Source organism: Aptenodytes forsteri, unplaced genomic scaffold, assembly GCF_000699145.1.
Source record: "Aptenodytes forsteri isolate BGI_AS27 unplaced genomic scaffold, ASM69914v1 Scaffold111, whole genome shotgun sequence".
Classification (NCBI taxonomy): Eukaryota; Metazoa; Chordata; class Aves; order Sphenisciformes; family Spheniscidae; genus Aptenodytes; species Aptenodytes forsteri.
In genome coordinates this window covers 2,149,053-2,169,219 of record NW_008794710.1, presented here as the reverse complement: position 1 = coordinate 2,169,219, position 20,167 = coordinate 2,149,053, and the positions used below count along the sequence as shown (strand labels likewise).

Sequence of the window (20,167 nt, the reverse complement as noted above, 5' to 3'; positions counted from 1 at the left end):
CGGCCCCTCGCCCGCCCTGCTCCGCCTGCGGCCTCTCCGCGCCTTCCCGCGGTGCCGCCTTGTCGCCTGTTGCCGGGGCAGAGCCCGCCCTCCCCTCGGTGCCCGGTCTTGTCTTCTGAGGCAAACCCTTTCTCGACCTCCCTCTCCACGCAGCTCCTTGAGCCTGAGCTTTAGCTAGGCAAGACCGAGGGGAACTTGAAATGGCAGTTTAAGCATAAATAGCGACTGTGTCGCTGGGGTTCCTCGTGTTCGGGAGCGGCTCATCGTGTCTGCCTTTCCGTTGAACGGAGATGCTGAGAGACTCTGAATTCACGGGTTGTTAAAGTACTTGCAAGATGCTGTGGTGGGAGGCGTACACAAAGAAAGCAGTTATCTGGCAAACATATGTGGTTTCTTTATTTTAAAGCCTGGTAAAAGGCATTATAAGAATAAATAGAAAAAAAGTACAATATAGTGGCCCAACTTAATACAGCAGGAGGCAGTGAATCACAGTGTAACAGAATAAATTAAAATGTGGAGCCTTTAGCGCTCATGAGAATTGAGAATTGGGCAACCACTTTCTTCTCATGTTTAACCCAAGGTGGTTTTTCTGCTTCATTCGTTAGTTAGGAGACTGGAAGTGCTAATTGTCCTAATAGTTGGAATTTTCCTTTCATATTTACAACTGCGCAGAGGAAGAGTTTCATCGTTCTTCCAAAAAAATGAGAATTGAATGTAAACGTGTTGTGTGGGAACGTCACTTGTCTTCCTTTCAACCTGTTCAAAGAAGTGATTTTTTTTTTTAAAAGAGACTATGTTGTATTAAATAAAAAAAATGACCATACTAACTTGTCTAATAAATCAGATCTGCGTGGGAAATGTGCTTAGCTACAACAGCAACAAATATGGCATAAATAATGCTACTACAGTGTTCTCCCTTTTCAATTGAGAGGGTGAAGAAACTGACGTTTTTCTCTACAAATGCTACTGATTTTGTAGGTGTGATATGTTTTTGCCTTAGAATCTACTTCTTGTGGAAGTTGTCTAAATTGCTTTTTTCTGTGGTTACGGGGTTCAGTTTATTGGCAGTGCCATTAGCACATTTTTGCAGAAGCTCTTTGTCGTAAGCAAAACTTCATTAAAATTAATATTTCCTATGTATATTGCTGTATTTCTACTGGTGAGCAATACTGTGACTCATCTTTAGTCAGAAAAATGTCATTAAAGCTCACATTGCAGGTGTAAACTGAGCTAAAACATTGTAAAAATGTTCTTCATATTCTAAATTCATTTTGCAATTGAATGTTTAAAATTCATCTTAGCATTTTATTTCGTTGTAGGTAATTTAAGTGACTTTCTAGCATGGACACTGTTGCTAGCCATAGTTGTCATCTTCTCCAGCAGCTACATGAACAGCGCATTCAGGGTCTTCTCTGTGACTGCATGCTGGTGGTAAAAGGTGTCTGCTTCAAAGCACACAAAAATGTATTAGCTGCTTTCAGTCAATATTTCAGGTATGTGATAGAAAATTCTTCTATTAAAAAAGTGAACTAAATGCTGTTGGTTGAGGTTTTCTCTGAGAAGGGTATTTTTTCTGGTAGTTGCAGACTAAGCAACTGTTGGAGTGTAAGGGGAAAAGTTAAATTGTTCGTCCAGAGGTAAATCTGTATCAAGTATTTAATCTAATTAAAAACTGTGGCCATCCTAATTTATTTTCTAGATATACATAGCTAACTACTACACTGTTTGAGTTTGGCATTTTCTTGATCCTTACTTGCTTACAGTGCCTCATGTAATGGATTCTGGCGTGGACCTGCATTCAGTATTTCGATATGAAAAGATAACTGTTTACAAGGAGCATAGTAGAGTACATGAACAGAGCCAGATAAGGGATATAATTGATGAAACAATTCACATTATCCATTTCCGGATAATGTGAATTAGTTCATCAATTATATATTCAAAATAAAACTTGACTATATAGGTTATTATTGAATCTCTATTTAGAACAGATTCTGAGAGACATCTGTGTTGTATACAGGTGGCCCATGAAGCCACACCACTGTTTTTTTTCCCCTCTGTATAGCCCTCACTGATCCTCCAAATTTTGGGGGATGCTGGATCTCCCAACTTAGTGTTGTACATTAGTTATGAGTAAGCTGTTAGATCTGGCAGTTTTCAGACCTGGTTTCTTGAAACATCTCTAAAGCTTGACTACCAATTCTTATGTTAGAAAATTATTTTTATGTTATGACCAGGGAAAAAAGACGAGAGGTTGTTTTTTCCTTTTTCTCTTCTAGTGTTGTAATCCTGATGATGAAGTGAAATTATGCTCAAAGACTGAATTTTTAAAGTAGTTAAAAAGAACTAAGCGTTCAACTCTTATTAAAATTCAATAGCATATAAGTGGCTAATTAATTTAGACTCTCAACCCAGATCTGTTCATTATAGTTCTGGTTTTAATTTAGATAGTATGGTCTGGATTTATGAAACTGGATGTGGGCACTGGCTTCCGAGTAGCATGTAAGTATGAGGATAGGGCAACTTAAGTATGAGGATGCATCTGAAACTGCATTTCTAAAGTTTAAGCCTGGACTCTCATTTGCTTAGGATTCAGAGCTCATTGATATTATGCCCACCTTTAAACAAAACCTAATTTGAGAATTATCCCACGGAGAGGAATCATCAAGTTCAGGGCGTTTCCTAGTGTAGGAAAATAGCTACATAGGAGTGACCTGACCCCATTTATGTTTCATTGTTTACTGTGAGAGTATCAGGTTAGAGACTGGGGGTTTTAATGGAACGGTGTGAAGTTCTTGACTAAGGCAGAGTACGAACCCACTTAATCTAGGACTGGTTACGCATGTGAAGAACTACAGCTCTGATGCTAAGAATACTTTACATCAAATAGTAAGAAGTCTTGTGAACTCAGACGCTTTAAGGATTCAGTGACAATTCAGTGGGTATTGGACTGCTGTTTTAGGCTCATGTACCTGTACTCTTCATTATTCTTTTACTCTGTTCTCATACAGTACCAGTAAAAAAAATACTTTTTTTGGGATATGAGAGAATATATTGAAAATAATGCCATCCTCTTGTTTGCTATTACCATCCGCTCATCTACTTGCGGAGAAAGAACTAATAATAAGAACTTTAATAAGTTTGATGGACAAGTTCAGTTGCCAGAAGAGAATAGTTTAGCTGACTGAGGTCTATCTTCTCCCTTTTACTAGAAAATTTCTCATGTCCTGTTTTATTTGCCATGATGGAAGGAGAAACACCATTCTGAGTCAGCCAACTTTTGCAAGTAGTCCATAAATACACCACTGCACCTAATATGTAAAGAACATCGGATAGGAAACCACAAGTGTAGGGTGTGATTTCAAAACATTAAAAAATAAAAAATTTAAGTTATATAAAGGACCATTTGCTTGGTATTAGTCCACTAGCACAGGACTAATATATAAGGCAAGTAATTGAGCAGTTTTGAGACGTTCATCTGCAAAAACACAGCAATCTAGATAAGACCATATAGTATAAATTGTTGTTTCATACCAGGCAGTCTGTTTGAGATGTATGTGTATTTTTTTTATAAAAGTGTTTGTGAATTATTTGTGTTTGTGTTTGAATATTTGCCTTATTTTATCAGGACCCTTTTCCAGAATTCTTCAGGGCAGAAGAATGATGTCTTTCACTTGGACATTAAAAATGTAGGTGGGATAGGCCAGATCTTGGACTTCATGTACACCTCTCACCTGGATCTTAGCCAGGACAATGTACAAGCTATGTTGGATATTGCACAGTGTCTCCAAGTGCAAAATGTGCTGAACATTTGCCACACCTTTTTAAAATCTTCTACAGCTGTAGAGCAAACAGCCAGCATGCCTTGTAATAGTGTATTTTCACTGCAGAATACTTTGACTGCAGATACTAGCTGTGCCAATGACAGTTATGGAACAAACCTATTGCATGAATGCTCATCTGACACACAAGCTAATAAAGTCTTGGCTGACCACCATTCTCATGCATCGCAGTCTGTTAATCTTCATGCACCCTCAGGTGATGTACAGAAACAGCCACAAGACTCCTTAGATGGCAACTGCACAGAACTTCCATTTAAACAACCAAATTACTATTATAAACTACGCAACTTTTACAGTAAACAGTTCTATAAGCAAAATGCTTGCTCTAATCATGAGAGAGTAGCAGAACAATCCTTTTCTTACAACACGTCTACAGAAATAAACACAGTAGAGAATAATTCTTGTACTGTCAATCACTCTGAGTGTATTCTGGAAACCTCTGATCATTTACCGTCAAACTTTCTGGTTCAGTCCTTGAATGAAGCTGCTCCAGACCAAGATGCAGAAAACACGCTTATGCAGCCCACCAAACAGATGCAGCTGAAAAAGGCAATACACCTCAAAAAGTTAAATTTTCTAAGATCTCAGAAATCTGCAGAGCAGCCACCTGAGCCTAAAAGAGATGACAGCAGAGTAACGGGAGTAATTGAATCTGCAAATGAAAGTACCATGGACATGACAAATGTTAGAGTTACTGAAGAAAAAGAAGGTGAAGATTTAGTGAATTCTGAGAATTTTGAACAAACTGTTGAAATTGAAAGATCTCAAGGTCCTTTGGAACGAGAAGGGCAATCACAGACTCTTCAGACGCAGAGGCAATATACTTGTGAATTATGTGGGAAGGCTTTCAAACATCCAAGCAATTTGGAGCTCCATAAAAGGTCTCATACAGGTACAGTTATCAGTGACTTGGTCTGCAGACCAAATATTTCAATTAAAGAGGATGTCTTGATTCAGAGATACTGGTTAAGGATCTACTTTTAAAGGGTTGGGTTTGTTGTTTTTTTTTAATGAATAATCATACAGGAAAAAAGACTAAGACTGAGTTTAGCTGAGAGTTTTAGTTGTATTAAAGATTTCTCCTTCATATTTGTTTTTTTAGGGTTCTTTTTCAAAGAACGTTGTGTTATATTTCAATGAAAATTTTATTTTTGTCTTGCATTTCAAAGAGGTCAGTGTGTCAGATGGCCCACAAGTCTGAGTCAGATAATAATGAAAAGTGTAAATGGATAGAATACGATACTACAAGTGTTCTAGACAACCCCAGTTCTCTGATCATGTATTCATTGTAAGATACAAGTGATTAGGGCTTGGTGGTCATTTCTTTTTAACCTGTAGAAATACGCTCTATAATTAATCTATACTTTTTTCCTAGTGTGAATAACTTTCATTGCGTTTACCTAGAGAGTAATGCTCTTGCAGACAAGTAGGCTGCAGAATGAATGAGAATTTTGAATTACTTTGTTTTAAAAACTCACAGGTAATATTATTTTTAAACCTAGCATAGATTTACTTCTAAGTATCTTTTTATTCTAGTGAAAAACAAGACCCAGTCTAACTTTGAATTAACTAATTTGTCTGTTCAATTTAACCAGCATGTTCTATTATATTTCTGCAACTTTAGATACGTTTTTTAAAATGGTTTTTAAGAACTACCTTAGCTAGTCAAGTAACACCATTGATTTCAAGTCCTTGAGATTGCATTATTCCTGATTAAGCTGTTGAGTATTTTTTGCCATTCTTTTTCCCTGTATTAAATGTACAAATGCATCTCTCTCAATCTTGTCAAATAAACATCACTTTGCAAATGAGCATACATGTATCAGTACTTTGACAGTAAATATGAATCCCTCTTAGCAGACATTAATTTCTTTTGTTAACTCATCCTTAATATTAAAAATTTATTTTTCCACATTATTAGTAGAAAAATTTTTCCAGAACCTGAAAATACAAACATTAGATTCCTGAAGTTTTCAGTTGGTATCTTTGACTACTTCTATATATTCACATTACTATTATTTTTTTTTTAATTTGGTCTCCTGTGAAAGAGTTGCATATGTCTCTTACCTAGATCTTCTCTTTGCCTTGTACTTTTTTGAATCTGTTACCCGATTTGAGCTGACATCATCAGGTATATTTTAATATCTTAGAAATTTCAGGAAAATAGATGATCAAATAGAAGACAGAGCATCTAGAGAAGTCCCAACTGAGGGAGAGACTCTGAAGTCAGTAACATCTGAGTTTGTGCTAGAGAATCTATGTGAAAGAGTCCCCAACTATGAGAAACCTGTTAGAATTTGCCCCTCCTTAGGCATCTTAATCATTGGAAGGAATCTGGATTTTGTGAGTTCTGGTGCCCATAAAACTACTTGGTTTTTTAAGAGCGTGTTGCCCAAGTGATAGACTCAATTATTGTATGTTTCTGAGTCTGCTAAACCATTTAAAACATGAGGTTCAAAGTTTAGTTTACCTCTTCTAATGTACTGTAACTTAAAGGTCAGGGGAGTGGACTGGGTACTAAGCTTTACAGAAGAAGGAGACTATAGCCCCTGATACAAGTGTTTTACAAATTTTTTTTTCTTTAGACACAGCGTGGCCAGCAAATGCTTACAAGTGTAGGAAATGGGAAAAGAGGAAAAGGGTTGCAGTAGCTTTGCAAGGTTATGTATGTATGTTGCAATTCATTTCTTTGTTCTTATTTGAGGTCTGTGTATTTACACATGCTTCCACTCCACTTAAGCTCTGGTAGGTGTCGTTTCGCATTCCATAACACTGCCTGATATGAACTAGCTTTATACATTGCCTAAGAAAAGTGATCCTAGACTTGGTTTTGTTGTTGTTTCTGTCCTTCTCTACTAGTCTGAGTATACATTGGATTCAGGAATTCCATGCGGCTTTTCATACACTATGTTCTTCCAATAGTTTTCAAAAAATTCTGGACTTGAATGCTACTTAACATGGCATTAACGTTGTTCTATAGATGTGCTAAACTGACAAAGTTTAAGAGCATAAGTAACAAATAATAAGCACATCAAAGAAGGATGGAAAAACTGAGGCAAGGATATGACTAGATATGCCTGTTTGCTTGCCTGTTATTTTTGGGTCATGTTAATTTGTTTTTAAATATCCAACTAGTGCAAAAAGAGTACTTGGAAAATTGCAGGGGGTAGCGAGTAGGATGTTAATATAGGAAGGATCTGTAGCTGAAGGTACAGGGCACATCTGTATCATTAATATTAGGTATACTGGTAGTTAAGTAATGTAAGTGTATGCTAAAAGCCATTTCCATTCATCTGCCACTTCAGAAAGCATAGCAAATTGCTAGCTAATCAATTTTATTTAAAAGCATTCATTTTCTAGAACTGAGCAAAAGGGTTAGCAAGCATTTAAGTATTACTGTGCTTACTGAAAGTTCTCTAAATCTGGTTTAGCTGAAGAGATGAAGGAAGCAAGTTACTAAAATGGACCTTTCACAATGGCAAGCCAGTTTTTAACCCACAAATGACAGCTCTTTCAATGTAAGTGCTGTGCTGGCCTGGTTGTTGAGAAAAAGCACGAGTGAAATTCTCTGTCCCTGAACACTTGGAACTGCTAAAGAATTTACAGGTTAACATGGTTGCATTGGTGAGTTGTCTATGTGAAGGACAGGCACACTGTTCAACACAAGTCCGTGTATTGGGTTGTCTAGCTGTTTTAATTGTATTGCTAGCAGATATTTAAAGGAATCTCTAAAGAGAGCTTATTGCGTTGACTTTAAGATTGATTTTTACTTCACTGAATGTTATAATCTCTTTTTTATTAGATTGACCTGTCTGAAAAAAAGGAAGCAAATATATCTCTGTTATGCAGTCCTTACCTAACCAGGAACATCCAGTGTTTTGGTTTTTTTGAAAAATATATTTTCAGGAAACATCTCAAAAAAACCCAAACCCCAACTCTGTGGAAGGAACTCTTGGCATGATGGGAAACAACAGGAGCAGAGTTACACTGTCATGTAATTCACTGTTGATCCTCAACCTTTTCATTCTGAGCTTTGCTTGAGCAAGTTGCCAGCATTCCATGGCTTAGTGGGTCCTGCTCCTCACCTTTTTGATCTCTTCAGGAACACCACTTCTGCCCTTATGCCTTTCTCCTCTGAAGCTGACACACCACTGCTTTGATCCCATACTGTGTACTTTATCTTCATCTCTTCTTGCAGTGTTGAACAAGAAGGATGCAACAGAAGATAGAAAACACAAGGCAATCTGAGGGTTCAGAAGTAAAGTCCTCTGGATGTTTGTTTAAGCATTGTCTTAACTGTAGTTCAGTTACTGTTTTTCCCCAAATTTTCTCTATTGCTGTTGATCCAGCTGTGGTCTTTGAGAAGATTAGTGTTCTTGGATAAGGTTTAGTCATTTATTTAGTCATTTTATAGTCATATTCTATTTAGTCATAGAATGATTTAGATTAGAATGGACCTCTGGAGGTCATCTAGTCCAATCTTCTGCTCAAGGCAGGTCAAATTAGATTGGATTGTTTTGCTCATGACCTTGTGTAGTCAAATTTTGGATATCTCCAAGGACAGAGATTCCACAACCTCTCCAGGCAACCAGTTCCAGTGTTTGACCACCCTCTCATGGAGTAAAAGATTTTTTTCTTATATCTAATCGGAATTTCTCATGATTGAACTTGTGTTTGTCACCTCTTGTCCTATCACTGTATACCTTCAAGAACAACCTGGTTGCACCTGTCTTCCCATTACATGTAGACAGCAGTAAGATTTCCTGTTTGCCTTCTCTTCCTAAGGCTCCAGATATGGTCTCACCAGTGATAGGTAGGGAAGAATCATCTTCAGCTTGCCAGCTGCACTCTTACTAATACACTCTAGGAAGCAATTAGCCTCTCTTTACCTGAGGGATGCAACAACACTGAGTAATTTAGTATTTCTGCTAGAATTCATTCTTGGAATAAGCTACTTGATATGCCTGGTGGTTTGGAGTTTTATGCAGGTGCAGAATTGTTCTCCAAAAACTAATTTGATGTTTCTTTTCAAACAAAACTTTTTTGTTTTATCTTTATCATGGGGAAAAAACCTCGAACTCTTTGTACATCAGTACAATTAAAATGAGGCTGCATGCAGCCTACAACAATAGTTTTGAGAAATTTGAGCCTCCAATTCCCTCCCTTCCTCACTAGTTATTTCAGGGTGGATTTCTGTTCAGATAATAGTCTTTGTGTCAACAGTAACTTTTTTTTTTGGTGTAGGTAATTTCTGCAGAAATTGCTACTAGTGTTTTTTATTCTCCATTTCAATTTACCTTGATGCTTTTATGGTTGTCAGAAGCCTTCGCAGTTGCCACAGATCTGGCTCCCTGTTGGCTTAGTTTATATTTGTGTTGTCAGTACCAGAATTTTCAGTGTTTTGCAAATTTAGAGCTGTAATGAAATCAAGCCTCAGTGCTATTTATAGTTGAGTTATTCGTTTCTTAATTTTTATCTTTAATTGAATAAAAGCTTTCTTGAAACTGCCTTAAGATTTCCATTCTTCATTAAGTAGAAAAAGTAGATTTAGGCTCAAGTTGTCAGAATAACTGCAAGATTGCTATTTGTGAAGCCACATAACTGTGTATGTTTACTCTGTTGCTTTAAAACCTAAGCGGATTGCATTTAGTCCTTGGTCCCGAAATATGCTGAAAGAACACGACCTGTATTTGGCAGAAGGGAAGGAAAATGGAACCTCAACACCTGCATATTGTAGATGTTGCTCATAACACTTCCAAGGATGGAGGAAGAATACTGATGTAGAGAATACTTGCTGGAAGAGAAGGCTACAAATAGCTAAGAAGTGTTCTGTAAAATCAGGAAAATTATAATTAAAAGAGTAAATATAAATCTAGACAGATTTTGAATCAGCACCAAGATGAAACACAGTGTAAGATCTCTTTTTTTTCTTCTGGAAATATCTGCATTCAAAATCACAAGGATTTACGCTAATTCTTTTGCTTCCCTGTACCTGAGGGCCATATGATATATGTCCTTTTAAAGTATGATTAGACTCATGAAAATATCATTAGAAGTCTGTCATTGAATTCAGTGGTATTTAAGCATCATTATTTTAAAAATTCTAGAAGATGCAGAGATTTTTATCAACAGTGTAAAAACTAGGAAACCAAGAACTACGGAGGGAAAAAAATTACCTTTATGAAATACTGTAGAGAAGAAAAAGTGATTAGAAAAAGATATTTGTCTCAAATTGACAGCTAGACAGCTAGAGAAGTGTTGTGGTCACATTCTAGATTGAGAGACAAGTTAATTTGAAAAGCTAAAGTGGGCTGCACTAGTTTTTTACTAAAGCTGCTTGTATGTTTTTGGAGATTCAAGAATATCAGTTTTACATGTATAAATTCAGATTTTTGGAGCAAAATACTTAGTTTAATTATCAGATACTCTTATATAGGATGAGAATTTGAAGGCAAATATATATATGCTGGAAGTGAATGGCTGCATGCTGATCAGAGATGTATGGTACACATTGAACAGAGAAAACAGAATCCTTCCAAATTAGCTTCTCTGCATTCCTTATTCTTTTTATGAGTGGGCCTTTGTGTGTACAAGTGGAAAAACCAGTGCACTTCCCATAGCTTTTGTTGTTGTTGCTGTAGGGCCTTGTCGTCTAGTCTGTTCTTCCTGGAGGTATGGTATCTCTTTCATTTGGAAAAAAAGTGTTTTAAAAAATATTACAAACCACTCCCATTCATATCAAAACTCTTCTACCTACTTGATTTGAAAGATAAATTCTGTTTCTGAGCAAGTCTGCCTTACAAACTTAATGGTAAATGCTGTACTTCCCTCTTGAATTTCCCCTTAAATATATGGGTAAGTGTCCTTTTGGGGATATTTTTACTCTTACATTACATGTTTTAAAAGGAAGCGTACCAAATTAAAACATTTGTATTTTATTGCAACTATTAGAAGTTCTATGTTCTGTTTCTTCTCCTTTTAGGTGAGAAACCTTTTGAATGTAACATTTGTGGGAAACACTTCTCACAGGTGGGAATATTTTATATTACGGTACTTACACTTGAAAATGAAATGCATCTATGTGTTGATTCTAAAAATAAACTTGGTTTTAAGTCTATAGATTAAATTTTTTTTTTGTTCAAAGACAGGCTTGACTTTAGGGATAAAATATTAAAATGTCTTACTTGAAAATAACATGTTAAATGTTTTAGATTTCTTTGATACATTTTATACCTTTGATGCTGTCTGCTCTCAGTAGATGTGTTATGTATTTTACCTTCAATTGAATGTTTAAGTATACAGAACCACAACTATATTGGAACTACAGAGAACATTAATTCTCAGACTGTGCTTTTGCCTTATGCTTAGGGATATGTTGTGAATAGCATTTTTACAGTGTCTGAAAAAAATACAGGTTAGAATTGTATATAAAGTTGTATTCACAATACAGTTTCATCTTCCTAAATGGCATAAATTATTAAGCAGGTTTTTTTGAGTCTGTTTCCTTCTATGAAGATCAGCACAGTCTGTCTGAAGTGACAAAACTCAGCTATGATTTAAAAAAAACCTCTTGTGAAATTCCCTACTTACATACAGGGCCCAAAGTTTCGCTGTCTTGATTTGCCCTCCAATACTTGATTGTTCTGGGTGCAACAATTCATTTGTATTTCTACAAATTTGGTGCCTAGTTGTCTCACGTTTCCAAAATGTCTATTTCTTTTCTATTTTCTTGGTTGGAATATGTGCCCCTAAGTACAGGAGACAATAGACAGGTACATAATTTTATACTAAGATTAAATAATAATTATTGTTGAATAACTTTGGTCTTTCTTGTGGTTTAAGGATTAGAATTACGTGGTCTTTGTCTACCCACCCACTAGTGCTTGCGCTTCTCTTGCTCCAGTTTTGCAGTCCACCAGTGGGACTTCTTTGACCCATGAACCTGATGCAGTTGTGTCCTCCACTCTGTTACTAAATATGAATATAACACTGCATCCAGTGAGCAATACTGTTTCATCATGCTTACCAAGCCATTTGAGCAAAACTGGGTCTGCTTATTAGGCAAAGAAAGTACATCTTCATTCATTTTGATGGCTGAACTTCTAGTTATTAAAAGAAAAAAGTGGATATGTTGAAATTCCATTAAAAGTACTTTTGGCAAATGGGATGGTATTCTGTACCATTACTGTGGGGGGGGAAGAGGGAATAAAAAAGCTTCACGCACTCAGAATGTATGACAGGCATGACAGACTCCTCATGCAACATGCATTGTTCCTCTTTAATTAAACACAAAAACCCCAACAAACCTGGAAATTTCTGCCGTTTAATTAAACACTCTTAAACACCTCCTCTCTCCATTACCTCACTTGCCTGAAGGTATAGGTAGATACATATTGATGGACAATACTTACATGTCCAGAATTTGAGCCATAGCATTCAGCTTGTGTGCTGCAGTTCTTTCTCTGGTCGTAAAAGGGAGCTTGCATAGTTCTGAGGTACTTGCTTTTGAATCGTGCAAATAAGTAAGACTCCTCCTACCAGAAAGTCAGATGCAAGGATAATTACCATTTACTTTTTGCTTAAAAGACCATCTCTGATCTTGTTCTTGATCTTTTCAGTTTGCAGGCACAGAAATAGTAACACTTTCCTTATTTAAACCTTCATGTTCTGTGCTTTTGAGACAGTGCAGTTGTGCCTGGTAGAATGTCTGCTCCTGCTGAATGTAACTGATGTTCCTTGTGTTGGAATGTGAAACAGAAAATGAAGAAAGCAACAAAAATTGACATAGGAACTCATAGTCTGGAACAAATAACCATAAATGTCTGATTTTTCAAGAAAAAGGTTCCCTTTGTACTTCCAGGCCTTCATCTTCCCTTACTACTAGTACACAGCCTGTTGCTATGTGGTCCTTCTCTGGTTGGTGATCCAGGATATCATGTTTTACCTCCTGACTGCCTCCTTCTGCAGAGCTTCTTTTGGGGGGACCATATGCATTAGTTCCTTCACTTTAAAAGCATGCCAGTTACAAATGGACTAAGTCTAGCATATCTCTCCAGTCTCCAAATTGTGAGGAGTAGTATGCAACCAGTATCAGTAAGAGGATTCTTCTGAGCATTTACTTTTCTTTCACTGAAATGCTAGCAAAAGTCCTCTTACGCTTTTTCATTGGGATGGCATATTATGCTTTAACCAAGGTTGTGTACCACCTTAAAAGCTTAGGAAGAATACAAGTTACTGATGTTTCTACCTTTTTTTTGTCTTAGCACAGTTAATAACAAGCTTTTGCCCTCATTAGGAGGAAGTGACATAAGCTTGTAATAAAGAAATGGATCTACTTGCTACTCCCTGTAAAATGTTTTTATTCTGGCTAAAAATGCCTGTATGGGACTATTTCAGAATAATTGTTGCACTTCAAATTCACCCTCTGTCTTTATCCAGAATAACTTTCAAATGCCTATGATATGTTTTTTTTTGTGACGTGGATAGAGGTAAAGGTTCTGTCTTTTGTATGTTTCTCTCAAATGCACCTCTGCATAAAATCCCTTGTCTCTGCAAAGCACAAATTGCTCCATGGAGAAGTCAGTTTAGCCTTCTCCTTCCTCAGAAATAGGTGCCTAATGCCTCTCTTTGAATGGATTTCAGTATTACAAAGTTTGGCCTGAGAGAACAGTGGTTCAGTCATACTGTTGTCTGAGAAACTTTACAGGGGTTAAAGAAAGCGTGCTCAGGGTTCAAATGGTGATCCATTTAATATTGTCCTCTGTGTCTGTTTGTGTGTGTCTGCAGTACTTTAGTTCTGGTACATTATAAGCTCTTATTACAGCGACTGATCATCACAGGTAATTTATTACCTAAAGGAGTCAGAAGAAATTACTGGAGGGTCATATTTTTGTTGTCTTACTGTGACTAAGGAGGACATGATACTCTTTGCGTCCCCAATTTTCTTTCCTGATTGAAAGGACCTGATGTTCCTTTAGTGTACTTAGATAAAACCAGGCAGTTATCCATAAAAGAGAACGGAAGGGTTAAAAACTGACTGTGGAAGCGTGCACAATTTATGGAACATCTGCAGCTCTTCTATCCAGACTAGCTGTATCTTGTGCTTTGAGAACTGGTGTCTCAGTGGATCAGCCATTCAGAAGCACCAGTGGCTTTAAAAAAAAAAAAAAAAAAAAAAGTTGGAATGAGTAAGACGGTTTCGTCTAGTCATTATCTGGTTTGCCTGCTAGACCAGCATGATTTTTACAGGATCGGGAGAGGAAAGATATGTAATAAAAATTAGTTTCCAGTAATCCCATTTGTTCATTTCTGTACTTCCTGTTCTGTTTTGTTTTGATATGAGTAAATACAGGTTTGGAGCACTTGGCTTTGAGTATTTTATGGTTTGAAAAATGTTTACCCTATTCTTTTTACCCTCCTGGTAGGTGAATTCAGACATCCTGATGTAACAATATTTTATTTGTAGGACAGGGAAAATGAGACTAACATGAGCCATATTACTAGTGAGTTTTCTTCTTCACTGCAGTCTAGATAGTGTAATTTTCATTTATAATTGGATCTGTTTTCAACTATAGGTCTTTCTTTTTCCTTAGCATTTGATTCCAGGCTTCTTTTTTTTTTTTTTTTTTTTCTGTTCTTGTCAATGTATAATTGCATACGTAAGCAATTTGATCTTGAAGTACATGGTAGTCTACCTTTACTAGGTAAGAATGCTTGAGTTCTTACATGCTTTGTCGTCTTCACTGCCTTAGAATTAGGAATAAAAAGCCAGTCTCATAGTTCCCATCATTGTCTTTTTACCTGTATACTACAACAGGCTAGCTGAATTTAGATGTTTAAATTACTGTCCCTTCAGGCAGGTAATCTCCAGACACATTTACGTCGACATTCTGGTGAAAAGCCATACATTTGTGAAATCTGTGGGAAAAGGTGAGTAGAATTGTTCATCTTCGTAAAGTTAACATGATAAAACTTGTTCATGTTTCCTTTAATCTTCATGATAAACTAAGGGCCAAAAGCTAAGGCAGGATGCTGCTCAATTTTGTTTAAAAGACATTAGGTTTAAATGCATACTGATGGGATTAAAATAAATGTCTGCAAGTGTCTTGTTGCAAGTCTCAATAATAAGATAAACATGTCACCACATATATAGTCTGTGGTCTTACTTAATTTTTTTGTATATTGGTATCTTTAGTTAAGAATACAGTGTTGTGTGTATTTTGAACAGTGGGAGTCACAATAAATCGTGGTTTTGTACCTTTCCCTCATTTTTTTTTCATTATTTGGTCATATAATTTTTGTTACATTTTATGGAAATTATGACGTATAGGAAATTTGACGAATTTAAGCAAAGCATTAAATATTTCTAAATTCTGCTAACAGGTGACAGAAAATACATTAATTTAGGAGTAGCATTTGTACTTAAACTAAGTTAAATGCAGAATAAATTAGTAACATTATAGGTGAAAAGGGCTTTTTTTGTTTTTTGTCTAGCATAAATTTAATTGGACATTGCCAGCTTCAAAATGTTTTTCTTAAATGCATCCATTTATCTGTGTTTTAGATTTTAATCTTTGTTCAGAACACCAAGCATTCATTATAGTTGATTTCCACATGATGCTCAGTTTAGGAGAATAAGGGGCTTATAAAGACAGTAATTGGGTTTCCGTATTCTGTTACAGATTTGCTGCTTCCGGTGATGTTCAGCGTCATATTATTATTCATTCTGGAGAAAAGCCTCATCTGTGTGATATCTGTGGCAGAGGTATGTAAGAACCAAAGTTTCTGCCTCTGAGGTTTTTTGATTGAAATGTGAGGAGTCATTTTAATCTCAGTGTCTGTCATATTTTTCTAGGTTTCAGTAACTTCAGTAATTTAAAGGAGCACAAAAAAACCCATACAGCAGATAAAGTATTCACCTGTGATGAATGTGGGAAGTCATTCAACATGCAACGAAAATTAGTAAAGCACAGAATTAGGCATACTGGAGAGAGACCATACAGCTGTTCAGCATGTGGTAAGATTTACTGTGCATAGCTTCGTTGTATCTTTGCTTTTTAAATGATAAGTGAAAGTTCCTATGTCAGCAGAATAACAATTAACCAAAATTATTTTAAATTGAAATACCATGTTGTGAAAGTTTTTCACAAAATCTTCTGTCTTGCATACTTCATGCTTGATTACTTCATAGTCTTTCATTTGGTGTATTAAACTCCTTTAGCTGTTGTAAATAAGTTCAAAAGTGAATTTCAGTTGAAGAATAGAGAAAGGAAGTAAGAGGAATCAACACTGGATGTGTACATGTCTCTTAGAGAAGTGCTGATACTAGCTGCTTCAAAAATTGATTTATTTTCACTATAGTCCCTTCTGATGGAAAGCTAGGTTTGGCATTACTTGGCTATCGATGGAATTTTTTTTTTCTTTTTTTTTTCTTTTTTTTTCCCCCCCAATTGAACACTGTTTGGATTTAACTGCATTCAACCACAGAGTTGATAATAACCTTTTGCTACTTTGCTTCAACCTCTGGAATAAAATCAAAACTTGATCAATGCTTCATACCAGAAAACACCCGTTTTCAAAATCTGCTAGGTAGGTCATACTTCCAGGTGGTCTGAAAATTGCTCTTTGATCAATGATTCATCCTTGTATAACATAGTTCTCAGAAATTGCATTGTCTATCCTTATCTCATATGTTACTTAGCATCCTGCATGCTACTTACTTTTCTGCCCCTAAGTGCTATTCTGGTATAATTTTATTCATGTTCTGAGGATTGAGCTTTGGAGGAGGGTAGCTCCATATGATAATGTCCAACTGCAGTACGTTTTATTTATAATGTCTTGAGGCACAAGAAAAGCTAAAATTATCAGGAGGTCTTGCATGAGAGGGAGGAAATATACACATGCAGGATATGAAAGTATAAACAAACAGTTGTGTTGCTGTCATTAAAATAGGCTTATTTTCATCTTGTCTTGTAGTGGTCTTTTGATTATTTTTCATTTTAGCCAGGTCATCTTGTACCGAAAAGGCAAAATTGTGCAAAGAGGATCTGATCAATCGATAAGAAATCATTCACATTATGCAAAAAATCCACATGTATTACTCCAGTAATTTGTAATCTTGCTGTTACTGTTTAATGACTTTTCTGAAGAGAAATCTGAGCAGTAGAATGAAAAGTATGATGCCAGAGATTGAGACTGCAGTTTTACTGGGCTTTCAGATAACACAGTTCATTTTAGTTGGTATCTGTCCACACAAAATAAAATAATCTTTAACTTAGGTAAAATGAGATAAAATCACAAATAGGTCCCAGCTTATTTCTACTATCCTAAAGAATGTGATGTGTCTGAATCACGTAGCAATTGTGGAAATTAATGCTCTCTTGTTCTGCTTGTTCTTCTGCACTTTGCCTTGGTTCAGCCTCAGACACTTTTTTCTTTGCAGTGTGGCAATTGAGCTTATTTGAGCCTGTGGTTCTGAAAATAGGCACAGTTGAATATTTTATTGTATTCTAATATTTACAGCAATAAAAAATTACAGTTTTGACACATTCTCTGGCTAGAATATAAAAAATGGACTGCTGTGTTACGTTAGCTCAAAGTTAACAAAAAAAGCTAACTTTGTCAGCACTTTAAGAATAGTTCCTTGGTAATGAACAAACCATTACTTTCTATGATGCAATTCTCACTGGAAGAATATATTTAGAAGCTTAACAGCACACTGTTTTTCCAGACAGACAAATTAAATTGATTATTTTTATTTTTTTTTCCTCCACGAAGATTGATACAAACTGCGAGCGCTCACAGCTTTCAAACACTAATGGATATTCCTGTCTCTGGAGACAAAAACTAAAGCACTGGGAAACACAAGTTAGAAAATCAGATCAAGAAGAAGAAACAAGTCATTGAATTGTAAAAATAGATGGAACTTGTTTGAACCTGTTCTAGATAAACAAAGTACCATGATTGGGACATACCATACCTTATCACTTGATATTTTCTCTAATTAAAACATGTTTATGCACTTGTGTTAGGAACAAAATCTTAATATATCACTTCTGTCTTCTAGGGAAATGTTTTGCAGGCTCTGGTGACCTGCGTAGACATGTGAGGACTCATACAGGTGAAAAACCCTATACCTGTGAAACTTGTAACAAATGCTTCACTCGCTCTGCTGTTCTACGGCGGCACAAGAAAATGCATTGTAAAGCCACTGATGAAGGTCCAAATGCACTAGATGAATTTACTCAAGGGATTGAAACTTCTGATCTTGACAAATCTCAGAGTTCTGACTCTTTTGGCCAAGAAATGTCTGTTACATTGTTACCAGTGTCTGTTAAATTTCCCATTCGTCCAACTGCAAATTCAACTGAATTTGATAGTTCTGCAGATTCTTACTGTAAGTTGCGATCAATGATTCAACACCATGACGCAGCAAACCAACAGAAACTGAATGTGGATTCTGCTAAACTCCCAAAAGCTCAGACACAACAAACTCCACCACCACCACCACCATATGCTTACGGAGATGTAGATGTATCTTCTGCAGAAGAACCCTTACAATCTGATAATATTCCCATGATTCGTTCCTCTATGGTTAGCTTGGACAGTCATTGTAATGATCCACTGGGCAGTCGAACATCATCTGCTGCGTACAAGAATAATGAAGGACCGTTCTTCTCCAGCATGACCCTCTGGGGTTTAGCTATGAAGACCTTGCAGAATGAAAGCGAATTGGAACAATGAGGGCTCAGGTGACTGTATCAAAACTTCTTAGAGGCATTTCATGCTAAAGTGATTCCGATTGCACTGCAGCATGGAGAGATCAGAGCTAGTTTTTAAGCCAGCTAGCTTGGATACTGGTAGAAATCAAGATACGTGTGCCCAGAACCCAGAGTAGGCTGCCTTTACACTGCTTCTCAGCAAAGTTCAAATCTAGTTTCGAGGACCTCTGTTGTTCTGTGACTGCACTGTGTAGCTCATGTGTTGCCAGGATTTACTAAAATTTACCATTTACTAAATTTACCATTTGACTTGGTATTTTTTACCTGATAATGGAGGAAAGGATGGCCCAATGTCTAATTTCATGATATGGGTGCAATTCAAGTATGGGTCATCAGAGTTGTGTAAGGGTGTAGATATGAAAAGAGGAAAATACTTAACAAATCCCTAGTGAACCTGAGTTTCAGTAGTGGCTTTCTTACCAGTAGGATCATTGGTTTACATGACTTGAGTATTGTGATATTAAATTTAAATGTTAAATACTGGACAATATTTGTGATAGTGCAAAATAACTGTATATCTAGAAACTTTATTTTTTTACAATAAAAGCTTTTTTTAGTATTTTATAACCTATTTTGCACAGCAGATTATTTGTACAATGAAGACCAAGATCAGGAAATGCGAATAAAGGGAAGTTATTTTACATTGTATCTTAATTGCTCAGTGTTTCATCTTTTTATGAAAGATTTTCAATACCTGGAATAGATGGAATTATGTTATCTTTACAGTGCTAATGGGGATACCACCACAAGAAGAGCTGCACTATAAAGTAAGTGCAAGCAATACACCAGTAGATTGTCTTGCATTTCAGTGAATTAGTGTAAAACATTGGCTAATTAATGGAATGAACAGACTCTTACAGGATAGAAACTTTGCTCAGAGGCCTTTTTCTGCTGTGGTGCTTTGAATGGTTGTATTCATTTTCAGTATAGATCTGTTGCTGCAATTCAAGCTGCTTGCTACAGTCACATGAGTTTTACTGGCCTAGCTTTTTCCAACCCATCAAAAAGTTTTAGCCGTGTGTTGTCAAGCTTTATGCTAAAGCATTCCTTAGATACTGTAGTTTCTGAAATGAAAATATCCTTGTACTAACCTTTTTTCTGAAGTTCATTCACAGGCTGGAAAGTCTGTTTGAAGTACATCTTATTTCCTATAAGGAGTCTCAATGTTCACTACTAGCAAGACAGCTGTGAGTACTGGTATCTCTAGTATTATATGATAAGACTGCAAGACTTCAGAGTTGCACTGGCATGAAAAATAGTCCAACATTTATTTGGGACTACAAAATCATACAAAAACCCCAAACATCTGGTTACATAAAAAGTTAGGTTGTGAAAAGAAGCAGTTTTTAGGCTGAGAAACAGATTTCGGTGTTTTGCAACAGCTAACAAGATCTGGTATCACCGCTATTTTAATAACACTGCAGTTCCTCTCCTGAAAAAATCGTGTTTGTGTAAAAATAATAGCTGGAACTGTCTAGTAATTTATATGTAATGTCACATTTTCCTGGTATTAGAAAATACATTGTCACTTGCATCCCACTAAAG

The 20,167-nt window shown here is 36.3% G+C and overlaps 1 protein-coding gene across 1 annotated transcript; it reads left to right on the top strand.

Moving 5' to 3' along the window:
• Positions 1–1,322: 1,322 nt before the first annotated feature.
• Positions 1,323–19,268, top strand: ZBTB49 (zinc finger and BTB domain containing 49). Its single transcript, XM_009273761.1, has 7 exons — positions 1,323–1,493; positions 3,629–4,734; positions 10,825–10,871; positions 14,698–14,771; positions 15,524–15,606; positions 15,697–15,858; positions 17,908–19,268. Exons 1-7 carry the CDS (start codon positions 1,342–1,344, stop codon positions 18,582–18,584), a joined length of 2,301 nt encoding a protein of 766 aa, XP_009272036.1. The 5' UTR covers positions 1,323–1,341; the 3' UTR covers positions 18,585–19,268.
• Positions 19,269–20,167: the final 899 nt, after the last annotated feature.